The following is a 23803-nucleotide window of genomic DNA, read 5'->3' on the forward strand; positions in this document are numbered from 1 at the left end:
ATGAAGATCATACGCCTGATGTTGGAGGTGACCAACTTTCCCGCAAGAGGGAAGCTGGCTGAGGACGCCCACCAGGCCACGCTCAACGTCACCATCCCTGATGCGCTCAAATACTCTGGCGTCAGGTCCCAGGTACAGTCAACAGGGGGCAGCAGATGACACTGTAGCTACAATTGTATACCCAGTTCCTGCCTGCAGTTCTACATCCCTAAATTATTTATATGGCGCTTTCACAACAGCTGTTAAATTGTTTTTTTTTTCCATTTAGGATCATGATGTTGAATGTCGCTATGACGGCTCTGTCCTTTGTGAATTGGGGAATCCACTCAAAGGCAAGGGAAAGGTACGGCATCTCAGCGCTGACGTCCCGTCAAAGTTGAACTATTTTTGGCGTCTTCTGAAAATAAAATAATGTTCTCTTTTTTTTTTCCTCCCCCTCGTCAACAGGTGTCACTTGCCTTGAGGTTGGAGACGTCAGGCATCGATCTGTACACGCAGGAGATTCAGACTCAGCTGCTTCTGTCTACGTAATGTTGACGCTCCCAACACTTGTGTTATAATAATAACGATGATAATGACTTTAATACAGCGCTGTCATTTGATTGGCTCCTTCAGTCTCAGTGAACAGAGCGACTTGTTTCCTGTGCCTGTCACCCTGCTGATTGAGAACACCATCCTCCCCTCCTTCTCCATGTGAGTTGCTATCACGAATACAACAAAAGGCCCCAAAAATTGATTGATAGCTTTAAAATAACTTAACAAAATATCTGCAAGAAATCTTTTTTTGGGCACACTTACATGACTTGGATCCAAAAGTGGATCATTCTGCATTCAAATAGATTTTAGCCACTTTTAGTGACTGACACAATCCAGGCTTCAAGCTTGTGCAATTTCAGCCCCTCCCTCTTCTCCGCCTTCAGCTTTCCCGTTTTCCACCCCAGATAAATCCAAAGACCTGCTGGTAAAAACATTCAAAGACCTGATGATAAAGTATCCAAAACGTTTAGCAATCATTTTGAACAACAGCCACATTGACAAAATCATTACATCTGCTTTTTCAATTGACCTTTATTCATTTTTGTTTCACCTCTTCTCTTCTCCGTGCAGTGCAAACGCGCTCATCGAAACCAAATTTGGCGGGACGGTGATGGGCGAGTCGGCCATGGTGAACAGCAGCGACGTGGGAAGTCTGCTCGAGTTCACCTTCAATGTGAGTCACCTCGACCGCTCAGCTTTTTACTCCCTCGTTGACGCCTTTTACTGTCAGATGGTTAATATTATTTCAGGGAACACAAGTCATGGCTTGTGGCGCAGCCGTATGCAGGGGCGGATGCTATTTCGAGGGAAAGAGGAAGTGTGGCTGTCCATTTACGTGGTGACTTTTCACTAGGTCAACATGAGGGGGCCGGCCTTGGAGGACTTGGGGATCCTGGCCGTGGAGTTTGAGTGGCCCTTTGAGGTGTCCAGTGGGAAGTGGCTCCTGTACCTGACTCAGATCATCGTTCAGACGCAGTCCCAGAGCGAATGTCGACCGCCTGGAGACGTCATCAACCCGTTGAACTTAACCGTGAGCTTCCTTTTTGGCTTTGTTGTACGCTCGACACCGTATGCACTTTTTTTTTCCCCTCCCAATAATAGCTAATAATTAGCAAACAGCTGCAAATAGGTCTCCCAGAATAAATAAAGAGATGAATTTGTGAATGCTGAACTTCGAATAATCTAATGGGCTCCTTCTGCTCTCAAAGTTGACACTGTCTGGCAGCATCTCTTGTGCGCAAGCTCCATTCTGTATTCCGCTTTCCATCCCGAATGGCAGTGGTGTGGCTGTCTGAGCGGTGGTTTAGAAAGTGCTTCACAAGCAAAACAAAGCCCGCGTTAAAGTCCTTGAGGGAACAATGTCCGATTCACCACATCTGAGCCTCCCCGGGCCGCAAATCGAAAATAGAAGTAACGGCGCTATTCTGAGAATCTGATCTCGTGATCAAGCCCACTCGTTTTGCCTCTGACGTCTCGTCTCTGTCTGCACTGCTTCCTTACCCGCGTTTCTATCGCAGCTGTCAGAAAGTGCATCGAAACGTGTGAAAAGGCAGATCGAGGCACACGATCTGGATGGTACCACCCCGCCTCAGAAGATCGAGCCACAAGCGACCATCACGCTGCTCACGCCACGAAAAGAATCACACCTGTTGGTGAGCTCGGGAGTAACAAACCACGCCGAGAGTGTGCGTGATAGTTTGGGTGGGGGCGGGCGACTTGGTGCCCGTCTGTCCTCCCTCAACCGTGTATGCGTGTGTCTGCGGGCGTGTTTTTACCCATACGGTGACATTTCCTCTTTGCAGGAATGCGCCGAAGGAACGGCGAGATGCGTGACCTTTACGTGTCCTTTGTTGAACATGAGCAACTCGGCCAAGATTCACGTCCGCGCCCGTTTGTGGAACAGCACCATGCTGGAGGTGCCTTCACCAGCTGCAACCACGCGGCTCACGATCAATAATAATAATTTATTTATTTATTTATTTATTTATTTGTTTTGCAGGATTTTGCCAATGCTTTGTGGATCAAAGTTGTAGGTGCAGCCACCCTGAAACTCATTACAGACAAACCCAGCCTTAAAATGAAAAGCCAGACCATTCCGGTAACACGCGTCAAATCAATGTCATCGACTGTTACGAACAGCTTTGCGGTGCGGTGACTTGAAATGGCCGCTGTCTCCGCTCCGATGCAGTTCGCCGTAGATATCGAGCCGGAGGCGCGGGTGGAGACGCCCTATGAACTTCCCCTGTGGATCATCATCTCCGCCATCGTCGCAGGTGTTCTACTTCTAGGAATCATCATTCTTATACTTTGGAAGGTGAGCCGACACCATGGGTCAGTGGACTCGCACACACTGACTTGGCGTTGAAAAGCTCGCCACATGTGCTCTTTCTCAACCCAAACCATGCTGTCCCGGAGACTCGCGCTGACCAATTGAGTCTTAACCTCCTCCGCCTCCTCCGTGCAGTGTGGCTTCTTCCAGAGGGCCAGCAGGAGGGAGATGTATGAGGCCAAAGCCCAGAAGGCTGAGATGAAGATCCAGCCCTCTGAGACAGAGAGGCTGACCGAGGACTACTGAGACCCACTAGGGGTGCTCAACTGCACACACCAGTTGGGGCTTTTGGGTAACAACACCCCTCCGATGAATGGATTTACACCTTAACTCCTCCTCGTGACGTTCTAGCCTCTCACTTTCCGACCCTTCGCTTGTGCGCAATATGTCTAACGTCTCCTCGCATCCTTTTCAGGCTGGAACTTCAGCGGCTTATCATTGCGTGAACGCTGAGAGTATTGCTACGATGCACTCAAACGTACTGCCATTTGTCTCCTGATGACCAATGAAGTTGTAGCATTCAACGTTGGTCTACAAGCACAATAATAAACACGAACAAACTGGTATATCATAGCACGTACTGATGTGTTATATTAACCAGTTTATTCCAGTCTTTGTTCCAAATGTGATCTCTCAGCATTTACATGCATTTTCTATGGGAATTAGCAGTGTTGTATACCTTGCTTGTGCTTTCTTTCCACGTCTTCCTCCTCAGCGGGGAGAGCGGGGGCCACCCCCTCTCGCTCTTTTCCCCGACGCTCCGTCTCTATAAGGAATCTAAATCTCCTAAATGTCGTTCTCAAGCTGCCATTAAATCTTAGCTGTGCTTTAGTCTCTCATGTCACCTCTTTTCTCCCCAGCTTGGATTCTTCAAGCGATCCCTCTACTACCGGATAATGCCAAAGCACCGCGGGGTGAAACTTTGCAAGGCCGATCGCTATCAGTTCAACGTCGGATTTGAGCCGGAGGAGCCACACAGAAAGTATTGGATTACCAACTGGACAGGGATGCAGCATATCTACTACTGAGGCCATGACTTAGACCTCTCAGCAACTGACTGGCCAAATGAAAGAAAACTAGACCCAGTCTGGGCCAACTGTGGATAAAAATGTGTTGATTTTATTTGTAGATTTCTCAGTGCAATATGTTGAACATTTTTGTCCCAGAGATTGTAATTGTTGAGTATTCGTACTGACTGCAGTGTTGTGAATTGAATATTGGCGCTCTCAGGTCGTCGTTTTCCATGTTCAGGATTTGGTACGATCGCTTCTTCCTCATGTTGACCTTTTTTTTTTTTTTTTTGTTCCCCCAATCAGCCCCATTTTTTTTTTTCACAGTGATGCCTTGAGATACAAGCGGGCCGAATTGCTTCAAATCGCGAGCAAAACATTTTCAAGCGCTATATGGTGTCAGTGAAATAAACTCAAATCAGTTTAAAACCAGCAGCAGTTTAAGCGGATAGTGAACAATTCTTCAAAAAAGTGGCTTCAAGCGGTTTCATGCAAAACTTGTACAGCTTAATGCTAACAAGCAATGCAAAACCTCAGGCAAGATCACAAATTGCAGCGGATATTTGAACACAAATGGTGCATTCACACAGGTAGACAGACAATATAACATTACTTACAACAGGCATATATTTTTTTAATTTTCTGCGGAAACAACGAATATTCCTGCAGCTTACTGAGCCTCTTCCAGTAGTTGTGAAACTCTTCTTCGTATCTGTGTATGACTGCGTTATACTGCCCCCAATGGCGCACCAATAAAATTATGACGCACACATTCTTTACATTTTCTTAAGTGTTGTACTTACTTCATATTTTATAAACTGCAATATTTTTGTGTAAAAACACATTCCAAACATTTTCAATTTCTGGGGTAAGCTGGAACAGATTAATGGCATTTCCATTCATTTCAATGGGGAACGATGGTTTATGTTACAAGTGTCATGTAACAAATGAACCTTGTATCTTAAGGCACCATTGGACAGTATTTGTGCTTCTGTGTCATTGCTATCAGCGTCGAGCGGCGGGTTTTAGACCTTCAGCAGTTTTTTTTTTTTTAATCTGTTGAACTGATCTCCTGTGCAGAACGCGATGAGTTCATTTTTGTTTTGACAACTCGTAAATGTTTCGATTGTGATATGTGTCATCGCTACGTTATCGCTCATCGAGTTACCCCCAAAAAATCTGCTAATGTCGTGGCCAATGAGTGGAGATCATTTGTTGTGTATATTTGTACGAGACTTTGGGATGCCGTCCAAGGCTTTTGGGAAGCTTTCAGGTCCGAAAAAGCGGGCTGGACTGAGAAGACATTGATTCAGTCGTCTCTAGTGGGACAAATATTGCCTTGCTGCTTTTTGCTCATGTTACCTGAGAGCTGCCAGGTATTCCGCTGTGGCACTGAGAACTGCAACCCTTACAGAGGCCCCTTTGACTCCTCAGGATGGAGCGGGCAGGGGGAAGGGCTAAAATGCACAAACTCTGCTCTGATGATTTTTTTTTTTTTTTTTATACTGTGCAGTTTTGATGTGATGTAATTGAATTGTTCATAAGATCGTTTAAATGAGTTCTCTGCAAATGTTTGATGTCTCATGCCAAAGTCAGTCATAGTTTTTTTTTTTATTGTAGAAACACGAAACAAAATCAAAAATGCTGACACGATCAATGACTTTACAAATATTTCCTCCCTACATATTAACATATTCCAAATAAATTACAAAATTGCAATGTTTTTTTTTTGCATATGCAAATATATAATTGGAGTATACAATAAATATAAAAGACGTAATAGGGAGGCAGACCCAAAACGAATATTATCAAATCAAATGTGATCAGATGCACTGTACAGAATGACAAAACACCGATATTCACATTAGGCTCGTTTCCGTCCAAGCTGCAGTTGCCACTTAGTCTTTTTGCTTGAGCTCTATCGTTGATAACGACATGTTGGACCTCTTTGACTTCCTGTATCTGTACGCCAGGAAGATGGTGGCAACCAACAGGACCAGGCCCAGCACCAGCAGGACCCACTGGCCCGCAATGGCGGCCGCACTGTCCACGTTCATTCCCAGGAAGTCCACCGTGCTGGTCTCCACCCCGGGGTCACCCGCTGGATGTGCAAAGAACAACATGTAAGCTTTTCAGATGTTGTCTTTATTTCTTTTCATTGAACGGTACACACATTTTGCAAAATACCAGAGCCTTTTAGTTGGTTTTTTTTTTTGTTTGTTTTTTTGCAGAGGATCAAGAATACATGACTGGAAGTAGAATTGGGCGAGTACCGATACCGGCGTTGTTTCAATGTATCGGGTTCTTGTGACAGCTGGCGCTAATCGCCAGCCGATACTTAATGCGAAACAAAATCTGATGTGGAGTATGTCCTCCTTCCCAGTAGTTGGCACTACACTGTGGCACGTTGACATATCGGTTAGGTTAGGGTTAAGATTTAAAAAAAAAAAAAAAGTCTGACTAAACCCAAACTGTGTGTGTGTGTGTCGTCCAAACAGCAGCTGCTTTTGTCTCTCCCTGGCACTCTCTTTCACTCCCATCAATCTAATCTGTTCACATCCTTTCATCAAGAAAACAAGCAGAGGGAGAAAGATTTCGCTGTAAACTGCAACCCCCCCAATTGAAGTCGTCCAGCACATACTTTTACTATTTCCTCTTGGAAGGAGGTTCACTAGGAAATGTGCTTCCCACATGTTGGACTCCCATCTTGTACACATGAGACTGTCACGTCTTTCAACGTGGCCGTCTGAAAGACTTACTCAAAGGCTTCCAGTCGTAATCAGGCCACCCGCGGATGTCCCCGTTCTTATCGTTCTCTCGCTCCAGCCATTTAATGAGAGGTTCGAAATACTCCATGAGCGGCTTGGCGCTCATCGTGGGCTCGCCTGTGATCATGGTCATGGCCTCGGGCCAGGGCTTGCTGAAACCCAGCTTCATCACGTCTCTGCGGGTACGAGCAGGGCGTCAGAATGACACATAATGACAATATCGCGATGAATCACTCACTCGTGGTGAAAAATTTAGTAGAATAAATGAAGCTATGAGGTCTAAAAAGTGGCTCAACATTTGCACAATGCTTCAATGATAAGGCGTTGTGGTGATTTTGTCTTTTTTTTATTCATGACATGATTCATGTTTGTCGTGTTCACTCACCCTAGCAGCTTCCCAGCCTCCTTCGATTTGTAAATGTCGCACGTGTGCAGGGGCCCCACGTGCTTGGCAGCGTTACACAGGGCCTTGTGGAACTGAAACTGGATAATGAAGCTGACAAAGTACCTGGAGGGTGATAAATATACTTGTCATAAATGCGCTTATTAAACCGACTGGCGCTGATTAAGGACGCGACATATGTTGAGTCACATGGAGAGAGATCGTGGCCGCCTGCTGTCACGCCGCCTCGTTTATCTTATCTCATCGTCATGTGTCTGCACGCCGTCGGTTCATCGGTGATTAATTATCAGATGCGTTTGTTTGTTTACCGAAGAGAACGGCACTCACCTCACGTAGGGAACGTTAGCCGGGATGTGGAACTTTGCACCTGGGTCGAAGTCATCCTCGTTGCGGGGGACGGGTGGACACAGGCCTTGGTACTTCATTCTGCGTTGACAAACAAGCGACGCATCAGTTGATGCGTCTCAGTCTGGTTCTCAATCTCTGAACTCTTGTTTGAGTGCTGACTTTACCTGAGGTTCCACCACTCTTTATTGTACTCGGACGGCGGGATGCGTCCATCAAACACCTTCCATCTCCACTGGTCCATCAGGTAGCCAAACGGCAGGAAGGCGATTTTATCGAGCGCCATGTTCATCAGAAAGTTGATGTCACTCTCTGTAACATTAAAACAAGGGTTTGTGGTCCGGAAAAAATGGCACCGGTCAAGGCCCAGTTATAACGTGCATACGGTCAGATTTCAGTTGATGCCAACTCACCGTGATTGTTTTCCACTTTGTCCAGGAGGCCGATGCTCTTCAGGTGCTTGGGTGTGGACACGGACAAAGCCAGGACATCGCCGATGGCCTCGTGGAAGCCAGGGTTGGCGCCCTCGCGGAACGCCACGGGCTGATCCTTATATTGCAGGAAGTACTGGACGTGGCCCATTTCGTGGTGGACGGTGATCAAGTCGTCCATGGTCACAACGGTGCACTGTTTGATTCTGAATGTGGTGGCGCGAGGTAACATTTAGTCACATTGCGAGAGACATTTTCAAACATGAAAATCATGCTTTTTTTTTTTTTTTACCTGAAGTCTTTTCTGTTGTAGAAGTCCCATGCGGAAGCGTGGCAGACCACTTGGCGTCCGTCGGTGGGCTTCTCCAGCATGGATTTGTCCCAGAACTCTTTCGGCATTGGCAGCAGCCCCAGAGAGGTGAAAAAGTTATCTGATTCCTGGAACATTCTTTTGGCATTCCAGCCCTGTAAGAAAAAATAAAATCAGTGATAATGTAAAAGCCTCATGTTTGAAATATGGAAAAACAAAAGGACAGTCTAAGAGAGGAAATGTTTTGCGTCACATGCTTACTGTATCGTACAAAGTGAATATTTGGTGTCATTACTAGGAAGTTTTGACGGAATCGTTACAAGGAAAAATTGGATAAAAAAAAAACTGCAGCTTATTTTCTGTAAAAGCTGCTCGAAGAACGCACGCAGTCAACGTACTCACCTTTGCCACCATCGCTGGCGTAGCATCGACTTGCGTGGCATGCGGATAAGGCATGACCAGGTCCATGATGCCAGACCACGTCTGCGCCCACATGTTACCTGAGGCGACGCAAAAGACGTGTGATCAGAACACACTTCTGCTCTGTTGTGCTGATTCAACAAGCGGAATTCTTGGGAGGACCAGTTGAATTCCTAACTGTGTGGAAGTGTCACACACAATCTCACGCTAGACGCCTCTGAAAGAAAATGAAATCCTTCCCAACTCCAGAGGCATTTGCCGCCAGCTGCCGAATATTAGCGAGGGCTATGCCCGAACACAAAAGGAACATTTTCGCTGGGTTGACTGGCTTGTGGTTTTGTATGGTCTGATTAAATCAAAGAAACATTTCTACAGAGCCAAATAATAAAGGTAGCTAGCTGACTATCGGTGCTGTCCATTCGGGTTGCGCCGCCTCACCGAGCAAGTGAGCAGGTATGGGCCCCCTCGGGTTGACGCGTTTAGGGCCGTACTTGTTGTACAGACCCCTGCGAACATAGGAGTGCACGTTCAGGTAGAGCGGCTCAAGTTCTTTCCAGAGTCTCTCCAGGTCCTCCTCAAAGGTCGGCGTTTCGTACAGCGAGCGCCAGAAAGCACCGTTGTCGCTGTGACCTATAAAGAAGGATGGATGGTGAGAACGAGAAAATGTGATAGAACATCGGAACATTTTAAAGTGCGTCGTCTGAGATGCAAAACATGGTCAGGTCATACCGTTGAGTCTGGCAGCTTGGTTGGCCAGTTCCACATATCGCTCGTAATCCGAGCGAAGTACTTTGCCGGCTGCATCTCGCCAGCCCTTCCAGGCAAATAACAGCTCATCATAATCTCTGGACTCCGCCATGATCTTCTGAAGGTCTGAAAAAAAATACAACATGCTCGCTGTGGCATTGACCACCACGGATGATGCACAACGCATGATTTGAGTTCTTACCGGGATCCAGTGGGTGGCATTGGCCATTATCTCTGCACACTTCTGCTACGCTATATTTGGTCTCCATGTTGGACAGGAGATTGTTGTACTAAAACGGTAAAGAACAAGGCTTAGTTACATCCTCTCTGCTGTTGGCTGGCACAAAGTCAACTTTCCCACACCTCCTCAAGCTGCGCCGACGGCAGCGCGGCCCTCTCGATGTCGCTGAGTTTTTTGATGATGCGTTTGACTGCGTCTTCCTGGAAGTCCGCCGTGTCGAACTGCCGTGCCCGTTGGCCATATTTTAACGTGTGGGCTGACATGTCCAGGTTCTTCTGGAGCTGGGGAACAAAATTAGCTTTCATTCAGCGGGTGGATGGATGGTTGAAGGGTGAAGAAGGCGTGATAGGTGACCAAGTGGTGACTGCTTGGGTGGTGTTGTGGTTGTATATGTAGAAGAAAGGTGGTAAGGAGGAACGGAATAGTTGGATGTGTCTGGTGATGACGACTGGTGATAAATAGATACTCAGCAATGACGGCTGATTTCAGGGAATTCATCCCTCACCATGTTCTGCTTGTTGGCTTCATTAATGTCAGTGTTGTACGCCCAGGAGGCTTCCGTATAGGCATTCCACACCACTTCCGCTGTACTATTGTATTCATCCAGAAGATTCTTGGCAGCCAGCTCGTCTGTATTCTTATCTGCACGGACAAGGACCATATAAGCCACAACGCGGGGTCAAGGAAAACCGACCATGAAGCCTTTCTATGCACGGTTTGTCTTACCAATGTCCTCCGGATAGCCCTCCGGAATGGGCGGCACCCAGTTGAAGTCAGGCCATCCCAGGACTTCGTTGACATTTTGTTTTTCCAGCCACGTGATAATGGGCTGAAAGTATCTCATCAGTGCGCCTGCGTCCATCTTGTTCGTCCCGATGGCCTCTTGAAGCACTTCAGGCCAAGGTTTGGAGGAACCCGCCTGAAGAACTTTTCTGGAACAACAAAAAAGCTTTTGTTGAAAGCCGCCACCTCTCCTGAGCTTGATCCCACGTAATATAAAACGTACTTTAAAATGGTCCCCGCTTCTGCAGAGCGGTAGATGTCGCATGTGTGCAAGGGTCCAGTGTGTTTGGCCGCTTGGCATAGTTTTTCGTGGAACTGAAACTGCAGGATGAAGCTCACAAAATACCTGCGGAAGAAAGAGTTTGAATTGAATTTTGGAGATGGAAATGACCGACGTCTGCAATATCACAGTCACCGGGGATGCTGATTGTTAGATTAGCGTGTGCAGATCGCAACAGATGTTGGCGAAATACCTGCGGAAGAAAGACTTTGAATTGAATTTTGGAGATGGAAATGACCGACGGTCTGCAATATCACAGTCACCGGGGATGCTGATTATTAGATTAGCGTGTGCAGATCGCAACAGATGTTGGCCTTTAGATGGCTCGCGACCGGTACCCTCCCCATCCGCGAGCACAGGGCGAATGCGCACACTCGGTGGCAAACCACAAGCGCCGCTGTGCCGTCTGACTAAAGAAATTATTCCCTCAAGGTAGGAATGCAAATGTCCTGCCTACTACTCGACATGTTCTTTTGTGGTTAGCTAAGTGCAGCTTGTTTCCATGCCGCCAGTTTCCTGCTATTGTAAAGCTTTCGTATTGCTGAAAATCCCATTACCGGTCTTTCCGATGACAGATCGCAGTATACAATGACACCTTCATTCCCATCTTGCGCGCATTGCGTTTTGCGTTTTGGTGCGCAGCGCCTCGAGGTACGCGCGCCCTTAACATTTTAGGCGCTGCGGATAAAACAAGACGCTTACCTGATGTACGGTGTGTTTCCAGGAATGTGGAATTTAGCGCCGGCGTCAAAGTGCTCTTCGGTGCGCTTGGTGGGTGGGCTGATGCCTTGATATTTTGTCCTTGAGAGGAGAAGAAGAAACAGATGGATGGCACGGATTATATGACACATCAGTCCTGGAAAGAATTACCTTTGTGCACAACACAGACAAATAGTGACACATTATTTTGACAAAGCAAGCAGCTGAGAGGACAGTTTTCAAAGGTTGGGAAGTGAAAAGTTCCGTCGGAGAACATTCGCCGAAATAAACAGCCAGAGGCTAACGAAGTCAAATTAATGATGCGAGCTTCACATTTTTTTGTATAGTGCCGTTTTCTAGCATAACCACAAACACTGACTCATTATTTTTAAGGGTTCAAGGGAGGTTTTTCCACTCACTTCACTCAATTTGGAGGAGTAATTGCCGCCATGGCAATGAAAGAAATGCCATTGTCTTAACTGTTCGCATCTCTTTGTATCATTGTAGCTTCACACTCACGGACTGGCTCGGAAAGTCAAGTGAACCGAAGCCTACCTGAGGTACCACCATTCTGCGTTGTATCGCTCCGGGGGGATGTTGCCCCCAAATACGCCCCATCTCCATTGGTCGATCAGGTAGCCAAAAGGAAGGAAGGCTATCTTCTCCAGTGCCATCTTTAACAGGTAGTTGATGTCGGATTCTGGAGGAACACCACGTGGAACTCGAGTCGGGACACTTCCGCTTAAACGATCCGCACGTCTCTCGTAATTCTCTTTACCAGGGTCGGACGTCGCCGACTTCAGCAGTCCGATGGTCTTCAGGTGTTTGGGGGTGGAGACGGACAGAGACAGGACGTCGCCGATGGCTTCGTGAAACCCGGGGTTGGCCCCGCCGCGGAAGCCCACGGGTTGGTCCTTGTACTGGAGGTAATACTGCACGTGGCCCATCTCATGGTGGACGGTGAAGAGCTGTTCCATCGTGACTGTGGTGCACTGCTTGATTCTGCCGCGCGCGCGCGAGAGAGAGACAGATCGTGAGATCCAATATCGGCACGAAATAGAATCGTACGAATGTCCTTATTGTTGGAAAAAAAGCACACGCGGACCCCCTGAAAAGCTACGCATGGTTCTCGGTCCAATCCTGGTTACCTGAAGTCTTTGCGGTTGTAAAAGTCCCAGGCGGACGCGTGACACACCACCTCTCGATCGTCGGGCTTCTCCAGCATGGATTCCTGCCAGAATTCTGGAGGCATCTCGGCTAAACCCAGAGATGTGAAGAACTCCTCCGCAACGCGAAACATGGCCGTCGCGTTGTAGCCCTGTCAAGCGCGGGGAAACAAAAATGGCCGTCTCGGTTGAATTCATCAAATTTGGGGGCTCCTCTTTCTACTATCGGGGCTTGCTCGGGACATAATTCTAGATCAGAGAGACTGCAGATATCTTAATTCAAAACATTTTGTATATCTAAAAGATTTAGAATACCCAAAAGCCAGTAAGTGTCAGCGTTTCACTTGCAGAAACTGTTTTTGTGGCGTGAGACTCGCCTCGCCCCCTCCCTTACTTGGTTGAGCATTTCTTCAGTCACGTCCATGTTGGGTTTGTCAGGAAACGGTATCATCAAGCCGTAGATGTTGTTCCAGGTCTGGGCCCACATGTTTCCTGAGGGCGAGGAAGAAAAACACACTTGAGCAACAATCCGTCCTCGAGAGGCGACGGCGCGCTCGCGGGCTCGATAGGAAATGCCTGCTCGAAGCGCCGCCGTCCACCGTGACGAGATAAGCCGCCGCGACGGCGCGTCGTCGTACCCAGCAGATGAGCGGGGATGGGTCCTCGCAGGTTGATGTACTTGGGGCCGTACTGCTTGTAGAGTTGCCGGCGCACAAAGGCGTGCAGGTGCTGGTAGAGCGGTTCGATTGTTTTGTACAGCTGCTCGATGACTTCCTGGAAGTTGTCCGTCTCGTACCAAGAGCGCCAGTAGGCCCCCGTGTCTTTAAATCCTGTCAAGTGGAACCGTTCGACCTTGTTTGATTCGTTGCGCGCTCATCTTTGAAATCGAAAACCGATGTTCCGATTGAAATAATTTTTTTGGGGTGACACAAACGACATTGCTGTATTTGCGTGTGAATTTCCTACCGTCGGCTTGTGAGGCTTTCTTGCTGAGCTGCACAAATTTCGGGTAGTACGCCTTGAGGGGGACGCCCGACGTGTTGTGCCAACCTTCCCAAGCATACAGCAGCTTCTTGTAGCTGCGGGAGGTGGCCATGATGTCGGTGAGATCTGCAAAGGACCACACACACACACGCACGAAACGCTTTGGGCCGAGTTTTATGACCAAACGTGACTTTGGGGGAACTGCATCGCGCATGGGAAACGCTGAACGATGTTGGCAGACAAAACATCGGGCCATTGTTCCCCAATGCAGGGCACCGTTAAGGGCAATTAGCGCGTTGTTGTTCCAGCATTTTACTCAACACCCGCAAGCACCTCGATAACACTTGCCCCCGCCCGGGCAGTCACTTTGCCCATCCTGTTACTCTTTACAACGTTTTGCGTCGTCAAACTCCCCTTTACAACCGCGGTCCGTCGGATTTTTACTCACGAGGTTCCAGGCTCCAGCTGACGTTGGGCTGCGGATGCACTTTAGCGGTTGAATAAATACTGTCCATGGTGCTGAGAATGGTGTTGTACTGCGCACACGCACGGGAAAATCAGAGCTCGGTTCTATTGGCAGTTTTCGTGAGAGAATTGACTCGAAACCATTCGAGACCCACCTCTCCTCTTTCTTCCGGAGGCAGGTTGGCGGCTCCGAGGATCATGACGTTGCTCATCAGTTTCTGATCTTTGGGGTCAAGGGTGTCAAGCAGCTCACGGGTGAACACCTTCTTGGCCTTCAGCCCCCAGGCCTCGATGAAAGCTTGCTCCTCCAAGGATGCGTTTACCTGAACGCAACGGGGGGACATAAGAAACCTTTTGCGCTTCTTGCTCCCTCTGAATATAGGATGTGTTGAAACGTGTTTGTGTGTTGAAAGAACTCAAAAATGAATTGCCCTAAAAGGTACAAAACACGCCTAAGAAGTATTTACTGTATATCTGTATCGCGGATTTCGCTGATTGTGGGGGCGGTTTGGACCAGAACCCCCGCGACAGAGGCGGGGATTAGCGAAAAAAACATTTTCGGGTCCAGCATGCCCAGAATGTTAATGCAGTCGATTGTTGTTGCACAAGGAGCTTGTGCAGGTGCAAAACTTCAATCCCCTCCTAAATTCTCACAAGACCAAGATGCTGTACGTTCCCACGCTGTATTTTTCTTTGTGTGTGTGCGTGTTGCAAAGAAACATTTCGCGATCCAGCCTATGTTGCAACAATGTTCATTTTACACAAGGTCAAGAGTGCCAAACACTGATTGGCTCAATCACAAATGGGAAAATATTTGCACACGCGTTGTGATTAGGCCGCACCGCAGTTCGTTTCCAGCCCGGCCTGTGTTTCTGTTGCGAGCGAGCGCTCTTATCTGCGGTTTTCTAAGCGGGCTGACGCAGTGGGAAAGCGGCGACGCTCGAGTTGAAGCGTTAACGCGAACCTTTGTGCACTTCTCCTCCGTTGCTGTCTTTTTCTCCATTACTTTTTTTTTTCTTCTTCAACCGGCCTCCGCCCATTCATCCAAAACAATCATTGCGTCTTCCGTGGTAGGACAGTAAAAATCAAGGAAGCGGATTTGTCTTGACCACGACATCCGGCCTGCACGTGACCATGCGTTGAATGGCCAAAACATTAGGTACACAAGCTTCCACTGCTATTCCTCCCAAATACAAAACATACAGCAGTGACATTGCAGCGTCAATGCTATTTGTTAGCCTGTCTATGGTGTTTCCCATTCTTGGTTAGCATGAGGCGAACTGGGAATCTTGCAATTATTTCTACTTTTGTGACTTTGTTGCAGCATGCAGTTGCTTATATTGTGAAAGGAATACTTGTATTGACTCTCGTAGATTTCTCAGGTGTTCGATAAATAAAAACAATTCCTTAAAATTATAATTATGAATATATTTGTCATTTTGCCAGAGGAGAATGAGCCATCAAATCTTTGACAATCTCCTCGGTAAAGCATCCATCCTAAAGAAAAATGTCACCAACAATGAAGTCTATTTGAGAGTCTTGAAGCCGTTCATAAATGTCATCTATTTATTTCCTGTTAATGGCTTTTACTCTGATGCCAGGCGGTACCTCATTTGCCCTGAAATCAAATCCTCCCCGACTCAGATGCCTCACTGATGGCACTTAATGTGTTTTACGTTTCATTGATGCACTTCTCCGTGTTTGTTATCTACGGAAGCGCAGGCCTATTGCGGGTTCCAAATGGGTTCCCGTTCCACTCTATGACCCGTTCTTCTTTTTTTTTTTTTACCGTTCACCTTTATAGGCTCAACACTTTTGAGGCGCAAGACACGTGACCCTGCTGGCTTTGGCATGGCGGGGGGGGCGCCTGCATCTCCACCTGTTCTCCAAGACTGGATGCGACACAGAATTCCTGCTGTGACAGCTGTATCAGCACAGACATCACAATAAAAGCCTCAGAGTAAGTCTTTTTTTTTTTTTTGGTTGGGGGGGGGTAATTATTCAAATCTCACTTGGTGACTCTTTGGCTTCATCGGTGAAGGCAATTTACTACATTTTAATGTTCATATCCTGGCTTGCCTTTAGGAGACCGCTGTGACAAAAACTCACCGACTGTAAAAGTTGGAAATATTTACACCACAGGCATTCTTTCATCCAGGCCGAGTTGTCTGCTTTTCATTTTTCCGACAGATAAATTGTGGCCAGTGCTCCGTTTGCACGCACTGGAGTTGTACACGCAGCGCTGGCAGGAAACGGATCGGATATTCCAGGAGCGGTCTCACCTGCAGTTGAGAGTTGTACTCTGTCAAGTTGGTGTTGTAGTTCCAGCTGGCCGACACGCTGTAGAAGAAAACCTCCTCCGCTGTGCTGTTGTAATCGCCGAGGAACCGCACTGCATCGGCCGCCGTGTTGGAATACTCTCCTGGCAGCCAGCTGGCCGGCAGAGCGTCACAGTGCTGCACCGCTTGCAGCACCAGCGCCACTGACCAAACAAACTTGTCCATGTCTGCCTCCCAGCAGCAAGTGTAAATACAAAAAATAAATAAATAAAAAGACACTTGAGAGAACACCTCTCACTGAAGCTCCTCTCCACTGGTCACCAAACTCCGCAAGTGTCTTTTAAAGTACAAGTGTGACCCAGCCCACACGCCTCTGCAGGCTGCACTTGCACCCGTTTACGACACCGAACATAATCCCCACCCTTGAACACAGCGCAAACCAATGCCTTACGTCTCTCTCTCCCTCTCTCTCTCTCTCTCTCTAAAAAAAAATCTCTCTCTCTCTCTCTCTCTCTCTCTCTCTCTCTCTCTCTCTCTCTCCCTCTCTCCCCTCTGCTTTCCTCCAGCCGGGCAGCATCAGCATCCGGAGGCCAATCCGAGAACGGGGAGATAAGATACGATCCAGCAGCTGAGCCGAGAAGAGACTTGTCACCACCTCGCGGACCGGCACGAGGAGGGACACGGCATACTTTGCTCTCTGGTGCCTCTCTCCATACAAACACACACACACACACACAAACAAGCTCAGAGGGGAGAGAAGAGTAGGGGGGAGCGAGTCATTGAGGGGGTAGAAAGCAGAGGCTTGACGGGCTGGGGAAAATTAGAAAAATGAGATGCACACAAGCGCTAAAAAATTCAAATGTACACTCACTGAAAAGGTATTCCCCAGTTTTGTTTTGTTTTTCCTAAAATGTGCACCGACTGCTATTTCAAAGTTTGGTCATCACCTTGAAAATAGAAAATGCCTAGTGTGGTCTATACTGTTTTGGTACTCGGAATAAAATTAAAATCACTTTGAAATTTTAAATTGAAGTCAGCACATACATGTTCCCATTTCAAGTGCCTCTGATGAAACCAAAATGAAGTCCAGCTGTTCTCGTAGACTTTTTGTTTGCTTTCTGGCAGAAGCCTGAAGGTTTTGTGCTCATGTTGACTATAATTTGGACCTGTTCATCATTCATCCTGGTTGACTAAGTCCAGAAAGAAAATGAAAAATAAAAAACAGCTGAGATCCTTTAGAGAGGGGGAAAAAAAGAAAAAACTAAGATAACGTAGTTGCGCAAAGTGTAGAAGAGAGAAAAAAATGAATAGCATAGTAAGCCAAAGTGTTCACAAAAAAATGAGACAAGTTGTATTTCTAAAGTATATTTAATATTATTCTAAGCCACATGAACAACGAGAAGTTTAAAAACACTCCTTCACGAATAGATGCAAATGTACGACAACGGCGTGGCTTCTCACTAAGATGTACAGAAGTCGTCAATCTTCGCAGAAGATAAAGAAAATGTGCCCGTTGATGATTATTTTGTCCACGTCTTCAGTAATGACGCTGACAATGATTGTTTCCATGAATCTTTATCTATGGTTTATTAATTATCCATCTGCACTGTTTAATATACCCTGACTCACATGCCCCAGGTCCTTGTCCAATAACGTTGCCCTTTTGCTTTTTACCACCGATGACCGTGCACGTGGCAGCCCGACTATGGCTCGACCTTGACTTTGGCGTGACCCCGCTAAATTCATTTTGGCTTCGCCGTCCCCGTTTTGTTCAACCGCGTCGCAATTAATCGGAAAAATAGTCTTCTTTGGAGCCACGTGTGAAGTTTCTCGAAACTGCTTGAACCCGGCACTGCTGAACTAAACCGTTGAAAAGAAAAAAAAACTCTGGAAGTATTCAAACCCTTTGGGGTGAAAAGGTGGTCAAGTTATCGTCGTACTCCATCAGACGTTCATGGTCACATCGTCTTATCTTTTGGACTGAAAACACACAAAGACAAGAACCATCCATCCCGTTGGATCTCCATAAAGATTTACGCCGCTGATTTCAAAGATATGCGATATCTCCGCACACTTGCTGATGTCTACGCAGACCAAAGCTGGCAACTTATTGACAGCTTGACCAATCATAAACTGATGACGCTCGGCGAGTAAGTTAAGAGACCCTGCAGAGGTGGTTCGTGGTTGTTCGCCGCTCGGTTTTGGCGGGATCGTGTGCAAATGATGAGACCATCTCAAGCCGCGGGTGGGGAGTGATCAAAGTTTTATCCATCCACCGGCAATGTGCTTACTGCTGTTTTGTATTCTGAGCGCGGGCGCGGGTGTGTAAATCTGTGTGGGTCCTGCAAGTGATTTTCTCTGCATTCTTCCAATCCCCAAATAATTGACTGCGCCACCCCCCCGACCCCCGTAATGGAGTTCTGTGAGGTGTGAAGGGACTATGATAGCCTAGAGGAGCCAATCTTGGGTGTAGGTTGCACACCACTGCCCGTGAATACTGCTGTGTAATGTGTTTTGTGTGTGTGTGTGTGTGTACGTGTGTATGTGTGTGTATGTTGGAGGAAGGTCGCGTGTCATCAGGTGTCACATCTTATCTAATATTGACGTGTTCTTTATCAGTGATTCACAACCAAGATGAAGAGATCATTGAGTGTGGGGAAGGAAATGATCCAATTTAACTTAATTGCTCCCAAAAAACGATAACAACTAATCTGTGTATCGACCAGGGTTTAAATAGTTTGGGACTTTTCATTGTAGTTACTTTTTATTTCATTTTGACTTGTGTTTTTATTTAGTTTTTGGTGCAGATTTGTTGGGTTGTATTCATTTTTATTTTTTTTCAAAAATGTTTGGTTTTAGTCTAGTTATTAGTTTGTGTATTAGTTTTAGTTTTTTTGCGTGTAGTGACTTTATTTTTCTGTTTGGTTCGTGTTCTGGGTCGTTATGGCCGTTGCTCATCGTGGCACGCGTGTGTGTCGGGTCAATCACGGGAGGTCGGTTGCTCGAAAAAAAATTGATCTTCGGTCGAAAAAGGTTGGGCACCCCCTCATCTAATGTAAACGATGTGCCTTATCCATCAATCTATCTACCGTGTAGATAGATACAAGGATAAACGTCAAGATAGAGAAGCGCTTCAAAAGTACCCGATCCGATTGTCGCACGTGTTTGTTCCCGAGGGAGGAAGGATGTCGCGTAAAAGAGCCGCGCTGACTGAAATGTGCGTCGTCCCATCTGAATGCAGCTAATCAGCGAGGGAGGCGTGCCCCCGCGATAGGATATCTTGACTCGATAGTGCTGTCACGTCCTTTGATTAATTCATGTTCAAATTGCCCATGAGACGCAAGACGCATTCCTTTTTCAAAACCCCGAGTTTATTGAGTCTCTTGTTAATATTTTTCCCACAAAATGCGGCGTTTGCATTGAGCTTTTTTTGCGAGCGCGAAAATGATGATTGATGGTTACCAGATTCCGGTTGCGCATTTGCGGCTCTGACACGACTGACATCATGTCTGAGGTCGCGGAGTGTGACTAATGTGTCAACTGGAACCATATTTAAAGCGCTGAGGCGAACTTCTGCATTGAAAAGGAAACATTTTAAAGGAAACTCCACATAACTTGCGTGCTCTGACGTCTGCTCGGGTGAACGGTTAACTTTGACGGCGCTGATTTCTGGGAGGAGGCCAGCAAGATTAGATTAGATTAGATTAGGGTGAAAACCACCAAAAAAGGGGACGGGGGGGACCAATCGCTGTGACTTGGAAAAAATTCTTTTCACCATTTAGTTTGATCTTTAGCCTCAAACTGAGTAGATCAGAGGTTGATTTGGGTAAAGTTTAAAGATAAAACTTGCCGCTACTCTCAAAAAACAGGTTTTTAATGACAGGTTTTTGTTAAGAAAAGGGAAATGTACCAGCGATAGCTAAAAATGGTTCAAGAAACGATGAGAATCAAATACCATATAAAGCTTGGCTGTTTTAGTAGGCTTTTCCTGACATTGTTTTCTTCCAATTATACTTTCAGGCTGAAGCTTTTGCAATGCGTGCGCACTTTCAGTGGTGGCGGATGTGTGCTGACTCCTACTTAACATCGGTTTGAATGTTAAAAATACTCCCCCAGGGGAAAAAAAGTAAGTTCAGGTAAGTCATTGAAAAGCCCTCAATGAATACGCGAAGACATTTGTCGGTAGCACTGCAACAGCATCTCGTTATTTTATCACTTGTGGTCAAAAGTGTGCCTTGTTATGAGATTCGATTCAACCAAAGCGTTGAGCATCTGACGCATTTATATGTTGTCGTTCCCTTTTACTCAAAGTTCACATCAATGTGTTTACACACCTGTGGTTGTGGTTCCGCGCCAACCAAATGTTTTTGCACTTTGTCACATGGCTCAATACGGACTCAAATAGTCAGTTGATAAGCTCACGCACGGGAATCTCTTTTCCTAACGGGCCGATGGTTTTCCCATTCGTGGGATTTATTTATTTATTTTTAGATGCAGAGCGTTGCTGTCTCAACTCCAGTGGAATCTCGCTGATTTTTTTTGAACTGTGTAGGGTAACTGGCCAACCGCCCACAGGGACACTCACTTGGTGCTATTACGCTGTAATTGGTCGACTTCCAACTGTTCCTACAGCATTTCCTGAAAAACATGAAGCGGTTTGACTCTGTTGTTCCACTTGTCAAGTGGCACTGCTCCCCTCACACTGGCTACTTTTTAGGAACCAGAAATCAAATTGAAGTGAAACCATAATCACCATATGAAATAATAAAAGGGGAAATGGAATCTTTAACCTGAGAAAGGAGCCTTAAGAATTGATTGATCATCATCATGAACACAACAAATAATAATGTTGAGTACAGTGTACATAAGGAGTCACCAACCATTTTTAAAAGTGAGGGCTACTTCTTTGGCACCAAGTAATGCAAACTGCTGCTCTCTTGATACGCACTTCTGAACTAACAAATTTGCTCAGTTCAGCTTTGGCGATGGCCCGGTCAACGACATTCCTGCCAAATCGCTATTATTAGTGGTATGGGCGCCCTCTGGTGGTCCGAATGTGCAGCTACGGAGCCATATTTGTGGATCGGAATACGCATTTGTTATCGTTTTAGTGACAATAATTGCCCCATAAACGTCTTTGCGAACTTTGAAAAAAAAAACCCTAATGAACAAGAAAGAATCGCTTCGTCCGCACACTCTTGCACACCGTTGCTCACTGAAATATGGTCTGAACATTTATTGGCGTCATTGATCATGTTTGTCCACTAGAAGGAGGTATAAACCCAAAAACCAGGCGTGTGACTTTTGGCATGATGCTTTTTGGATCAAAAATATGAGTTGGTAATTTGAGTTACTTTTAAATGTCTTACTTATTTTTTGTAGATGCTTTTAAGTGTTGTTTATGTTAACGACGTTCAGTTAACTTGTGGATGAAATGTGCTGTCCGCATTATGGTGCATTGCCTTTCCAAAAGTAATATCCAATTGCCAAAAGAGACACGAACTCCCCGCCCTCCTCGCCAATGGTGCAACGCCTCTGTTAGAACCCAGCACACAACCCTCCTCCTTCAAGTACCAACATGAAGTAGTGTGCAGTCAAGGATTTTTTAAAGCATTTTTAAAGAGCAATGGCGGAAGCTAAAAACATTTCTCAGATTATTTCTCAGATCTTCGAAGAGGCGCCAACGGCCAGGAAGAACCTGATTGAAAACCACAGCAACCTGCAGCAAGTTGCAGACTACTGCGAAAACAACTACCTGCAGGTGACAAATGACCTCCAACCACACGTCAAATATGTATGAAAAATGCACACGATGATGCTTGGTTTTGAAGAAGACTGCCAGTTGCAATACTATACAACGATATAATTAAATGCCAAACGATTAAATTACGGTTTTACATTTAAGAGATGGTCTGTCATGTCGAGGACGTGTTGTAACGCAGTATTCCACCATAGGGGGCGACAAAACTTACTCCAGCTTTAAGTCGTGTACGTGTTTGCAACATGAAGTATTATTAAAAAGCCAGCACTTTATGATACTAACTGTGATCGAGTAGGATATTTGAGTTTTCTTTCGACTTGTTCTCCAAGGGAAGGCAAACACCGTGTATGTGTGTGTGTGTGTGTGTGTGTGTGTGTGTGTGTGTGTGTGTGTGTGTGTGTGTGTGTGTGTGTGTGTGTGTGTGTGTGTGAATGAAATTCTGCAGGCAGATGAGCCAACAAAAGCTCTTGAGGAGGCCAAAGCTTTGGCCACTCAGGCGTTGGCCAGCGTCACCTATCAAATCAACAGCGTGGCCACTCTGCTGCTCCGACTGCTTGACTCTCAAGCCATTCAGATCAAGAAAATTGAGTCCTCCGTCAACCTCATGTCACTAGTGAGGAGTGGCGTTGGCCTTTGAAAACTCATTCAGTTATTTTTATACCTAAGTATCGATACTTTATTCTTACCAAATGTTTTTTTTTCCCCCTTTGATCCAGGCAGCTTCTATCCACTACGAGAAGGTAGCCAGGAGAGAGATCAGCATCTTCACGACATCTAAAAACAACACGCGCGCCAAGCTTGTGGCTCCGCCCGCTTCGGGCAAGGAGCTGGAGAGAAGCTATCCACGAGTACCCATATCGTACTCCAGCTTGGACGCCATTGGACACTGTTTCCAGGTAACCTTAAAGGTCACACGGTGAGTGCCATGCGCTGACTGTAATGAGTACAACAATGTCAGCCTCCCTCCAACCCCAACAGGTCTCACAGGAGCCCCCCAGAAACAGGACAGGGACCACCGACAGCACGGAAAGCAATGCAGATGCTCCTGTGTACGTCAACAATTTTTTTTTTTTTAAGTTTGGAAATTGTCTTTGGGTTTGGTGTAGTTTCAACACTAACACGCTTCGAAAAGGAAGCAAACACAGAAAAGCCTACTAGAACACCTGAAATGAATGTATTTAAGGTCAATCCGAGGCACTGAATGTTGACCGATAAAAACTGACGCAAGACGGATTTCACCATGCATTGTAAGATAAAGCTATGATGTTTCAGCAAAAAAATTAATCCATTTTCAATCAATAGAAAATAAAAACAGACAATAGTTGATTTTATTTATGGAATAAAAATTAATTTCTCATTTTTCGTCAATTATTTGGGTGTAGCTCCAACCAAGGCATCGCTGTGCCGATGCCATCGGTCCCCACCTTGCCTGCTGACGCCAACTTCACTGATGACCTCCCTCCTCCTCCACCTCAAGCTACAATCGACAACCTTTCATCTGCTCCTCCTCCTCCACCACCACCACCACCACCACCTCCTCCTCCTCCTACCATGATGGACATTGGCCTGCCCCCTCCACCTTGCTTGACCTCACCAACATGTCCGCCACCACCTCCTCTGCCTCCACCAAGCAACCTCACCTCACCCGTTTCACTTCCCCCTCCACCACCTCTACCTGCAGGAACTGCTCCTCTTCCTTCACCACCCCCTCCACCTCATTTTGTAGGTGGTCCCCCACTTCCTCCTCCACCTCCTCCTGTCGCAGGAGCTGCCCCACCTCCTCCTCCATCGTTGCCTCCACCTGTAGTGACAGCTGCTACTCTTCCTCCGCCTCCTCCACCGCCA

General features: G+C 46.5%; 4 protein-coding genes across 4 annotated transcripts in view; 3 read left to right on the plus strand and 1 right to left on the minus strand.

Moving 5' to 3' along the window:
* itga3b (integrin, alpha 3b) overlaps positions 1 to 4216 on the plus strand; it is a 15260-nt gene extending 11044 nt beyond the window's left edge. Inside the window, exons 14-24 of the mRNA XM_019871317.1 lie at positions 1 to 132; positions 269 to 343; positions 448 to 527; positions 616 to 693; positions 1108 to 1210; positions 1391 to 1567; positions 2055 to 2189; positions 2340 to 2453; positions 2537 to 2635; positions 2726 to 2851; positions 3727 to 4216. The exon at positions 1 to 132 is cut by the window's left edge and continues 40 nt beyond it. Coding sequence (XP_019726876.1) covers positions 1 to 132; positions 269 to 343; positions 448 to 527; positions 616 to 693; positions 1108 to 1210; positions 1391 to 1567; positions 2055 to 2189; positions 2340 to 2453; positions 2537 to 2635; positions 2726 to 2851; positions 3727 to 3894 — 1287 coding nt within the window. The 3' untranslated portion in view covers positions 3895 to 4216. The remainder of the gene's footprint in view (positions 133 to 268; positions 344 to 447; positions 528 to 615; positions 694 to 1107; positions 1211 to 1390; positions 1568 to 2054; positions 2190 to 2339; positions 2454 to 2536; positions 2636 to 2725; positions 2852 to 3726) is intronic.
* Positions 1 to 23803, plus strand: part of LOC109516427 (uncharacterized protein C16orf52 homolog B-like) — a 426069-nt gene that overhangs the window by 396400 nt on the left and 5866 nt on the right. The gene's annotated exons all lie outside the window — the stretch shown is intronic.
* Positions 5469 to 16683, minus strand: ace (angiotensin I converting enzyme (peptidyl-dipeptidase A) 1). Its single transcript, XM_019870131.1, has 25 exons — positions 16201 to 16683; positions 14074 to 14241; positions 13902 to 13989; positions 13436 to 13579; positions 13108 to 13299; positions 12864 to 12961; positions 12452 to 12621; positions 12082 to 12305; positions 11859 to 12003; positions 11307 to 11405; positions 10548 to 10670; positions 10268 to 10473; positions 10047 to 10183; positions 9664 to 9822; positions 9503 to 9590; positions 9283 to 9426; positions 8992 to 9183; positions 8536 to 8633; positions 8116 to 8288; positions 7806 to 8029; positions 7560 to 7704; positions 7375 to 7473; positions 7030 to 7152; positions 6636 to 6820; positions 5469 to 5977 (listed from the first exon to the last, which is right to left on the minus strand). The coding sequence occupies exons 1-25, from the start codon at positions 16420 to 16422 to the stop codon at positions 5775 to 5777; spliced, it is 3849 nt and encodes a 1282-aa protein (XP_019725690.1). The 5' UTR covers positions 16423 to 16683; the 3' UTR covers positions 5469 to 5774.
* On the plus strand, positions 12142 to 23800 carry abi3b (ABI family, member 3b; the record flags this gene model as incomplete). Its single annotated transcript, XM_019870882.1, has 8 exons — positions 12142 to 12229; positions 15723 to 15878; positions 16764 to 16897; positions 20218 to 21958; positions 22404 to 22571; positions 22675 to 22854; positions 22937 to 23007; positions 23341 to 23800. Coding segments are annotated over exons 4-8 (1014 nt in total), but the record flags the coding sequence as incomplete, so codon positions are not given.

The sequence above is a fragment of the Hippocampus comes genome, unplaced genomic scaffold (assembly GCF_001891065.2).
Source record: "Hippocampus comes isolate QL1 unplaced genomic scaffold, H_comes_QL1_v1.1 scaffold620, whole genome shotgun sequence".
NCBI classification, from domain to species: Eukaryota; Metazoa; Chordata; class Actinopteri; order Syngnathiformes; family Syngnathidae; genus Hippocampus; species Hippocampus comes.

What these genes read in the sequence shown, in the direction of transcription:
- ace (XM_019870131.1), bottom strand. Translation starts at nt 16,422, where the DNA reads ATGGACAAGTTTGTTTGGTCAGTGGCGCTGGTGCTGCAAGCGGTGCAG. An exon ending in AAGCCAACAAGCAGAACATG is followed by an intron (nt 9,823 to 10,046) that starts GTGAGGGATGAA and finishes TTTGTTCCCCAG; the next exon opens with CTCCAGAAGAACCTGGACAT. An exon ending in CGCCAGCGATGGTGGCAAAG is followed by an intron (nt 8,289 to 8,535) that starts GTGAGTACGTTG and finishes TTTTTCTTACAG; the next exon opens with GGCTGGAATGCCAAAAGAAT.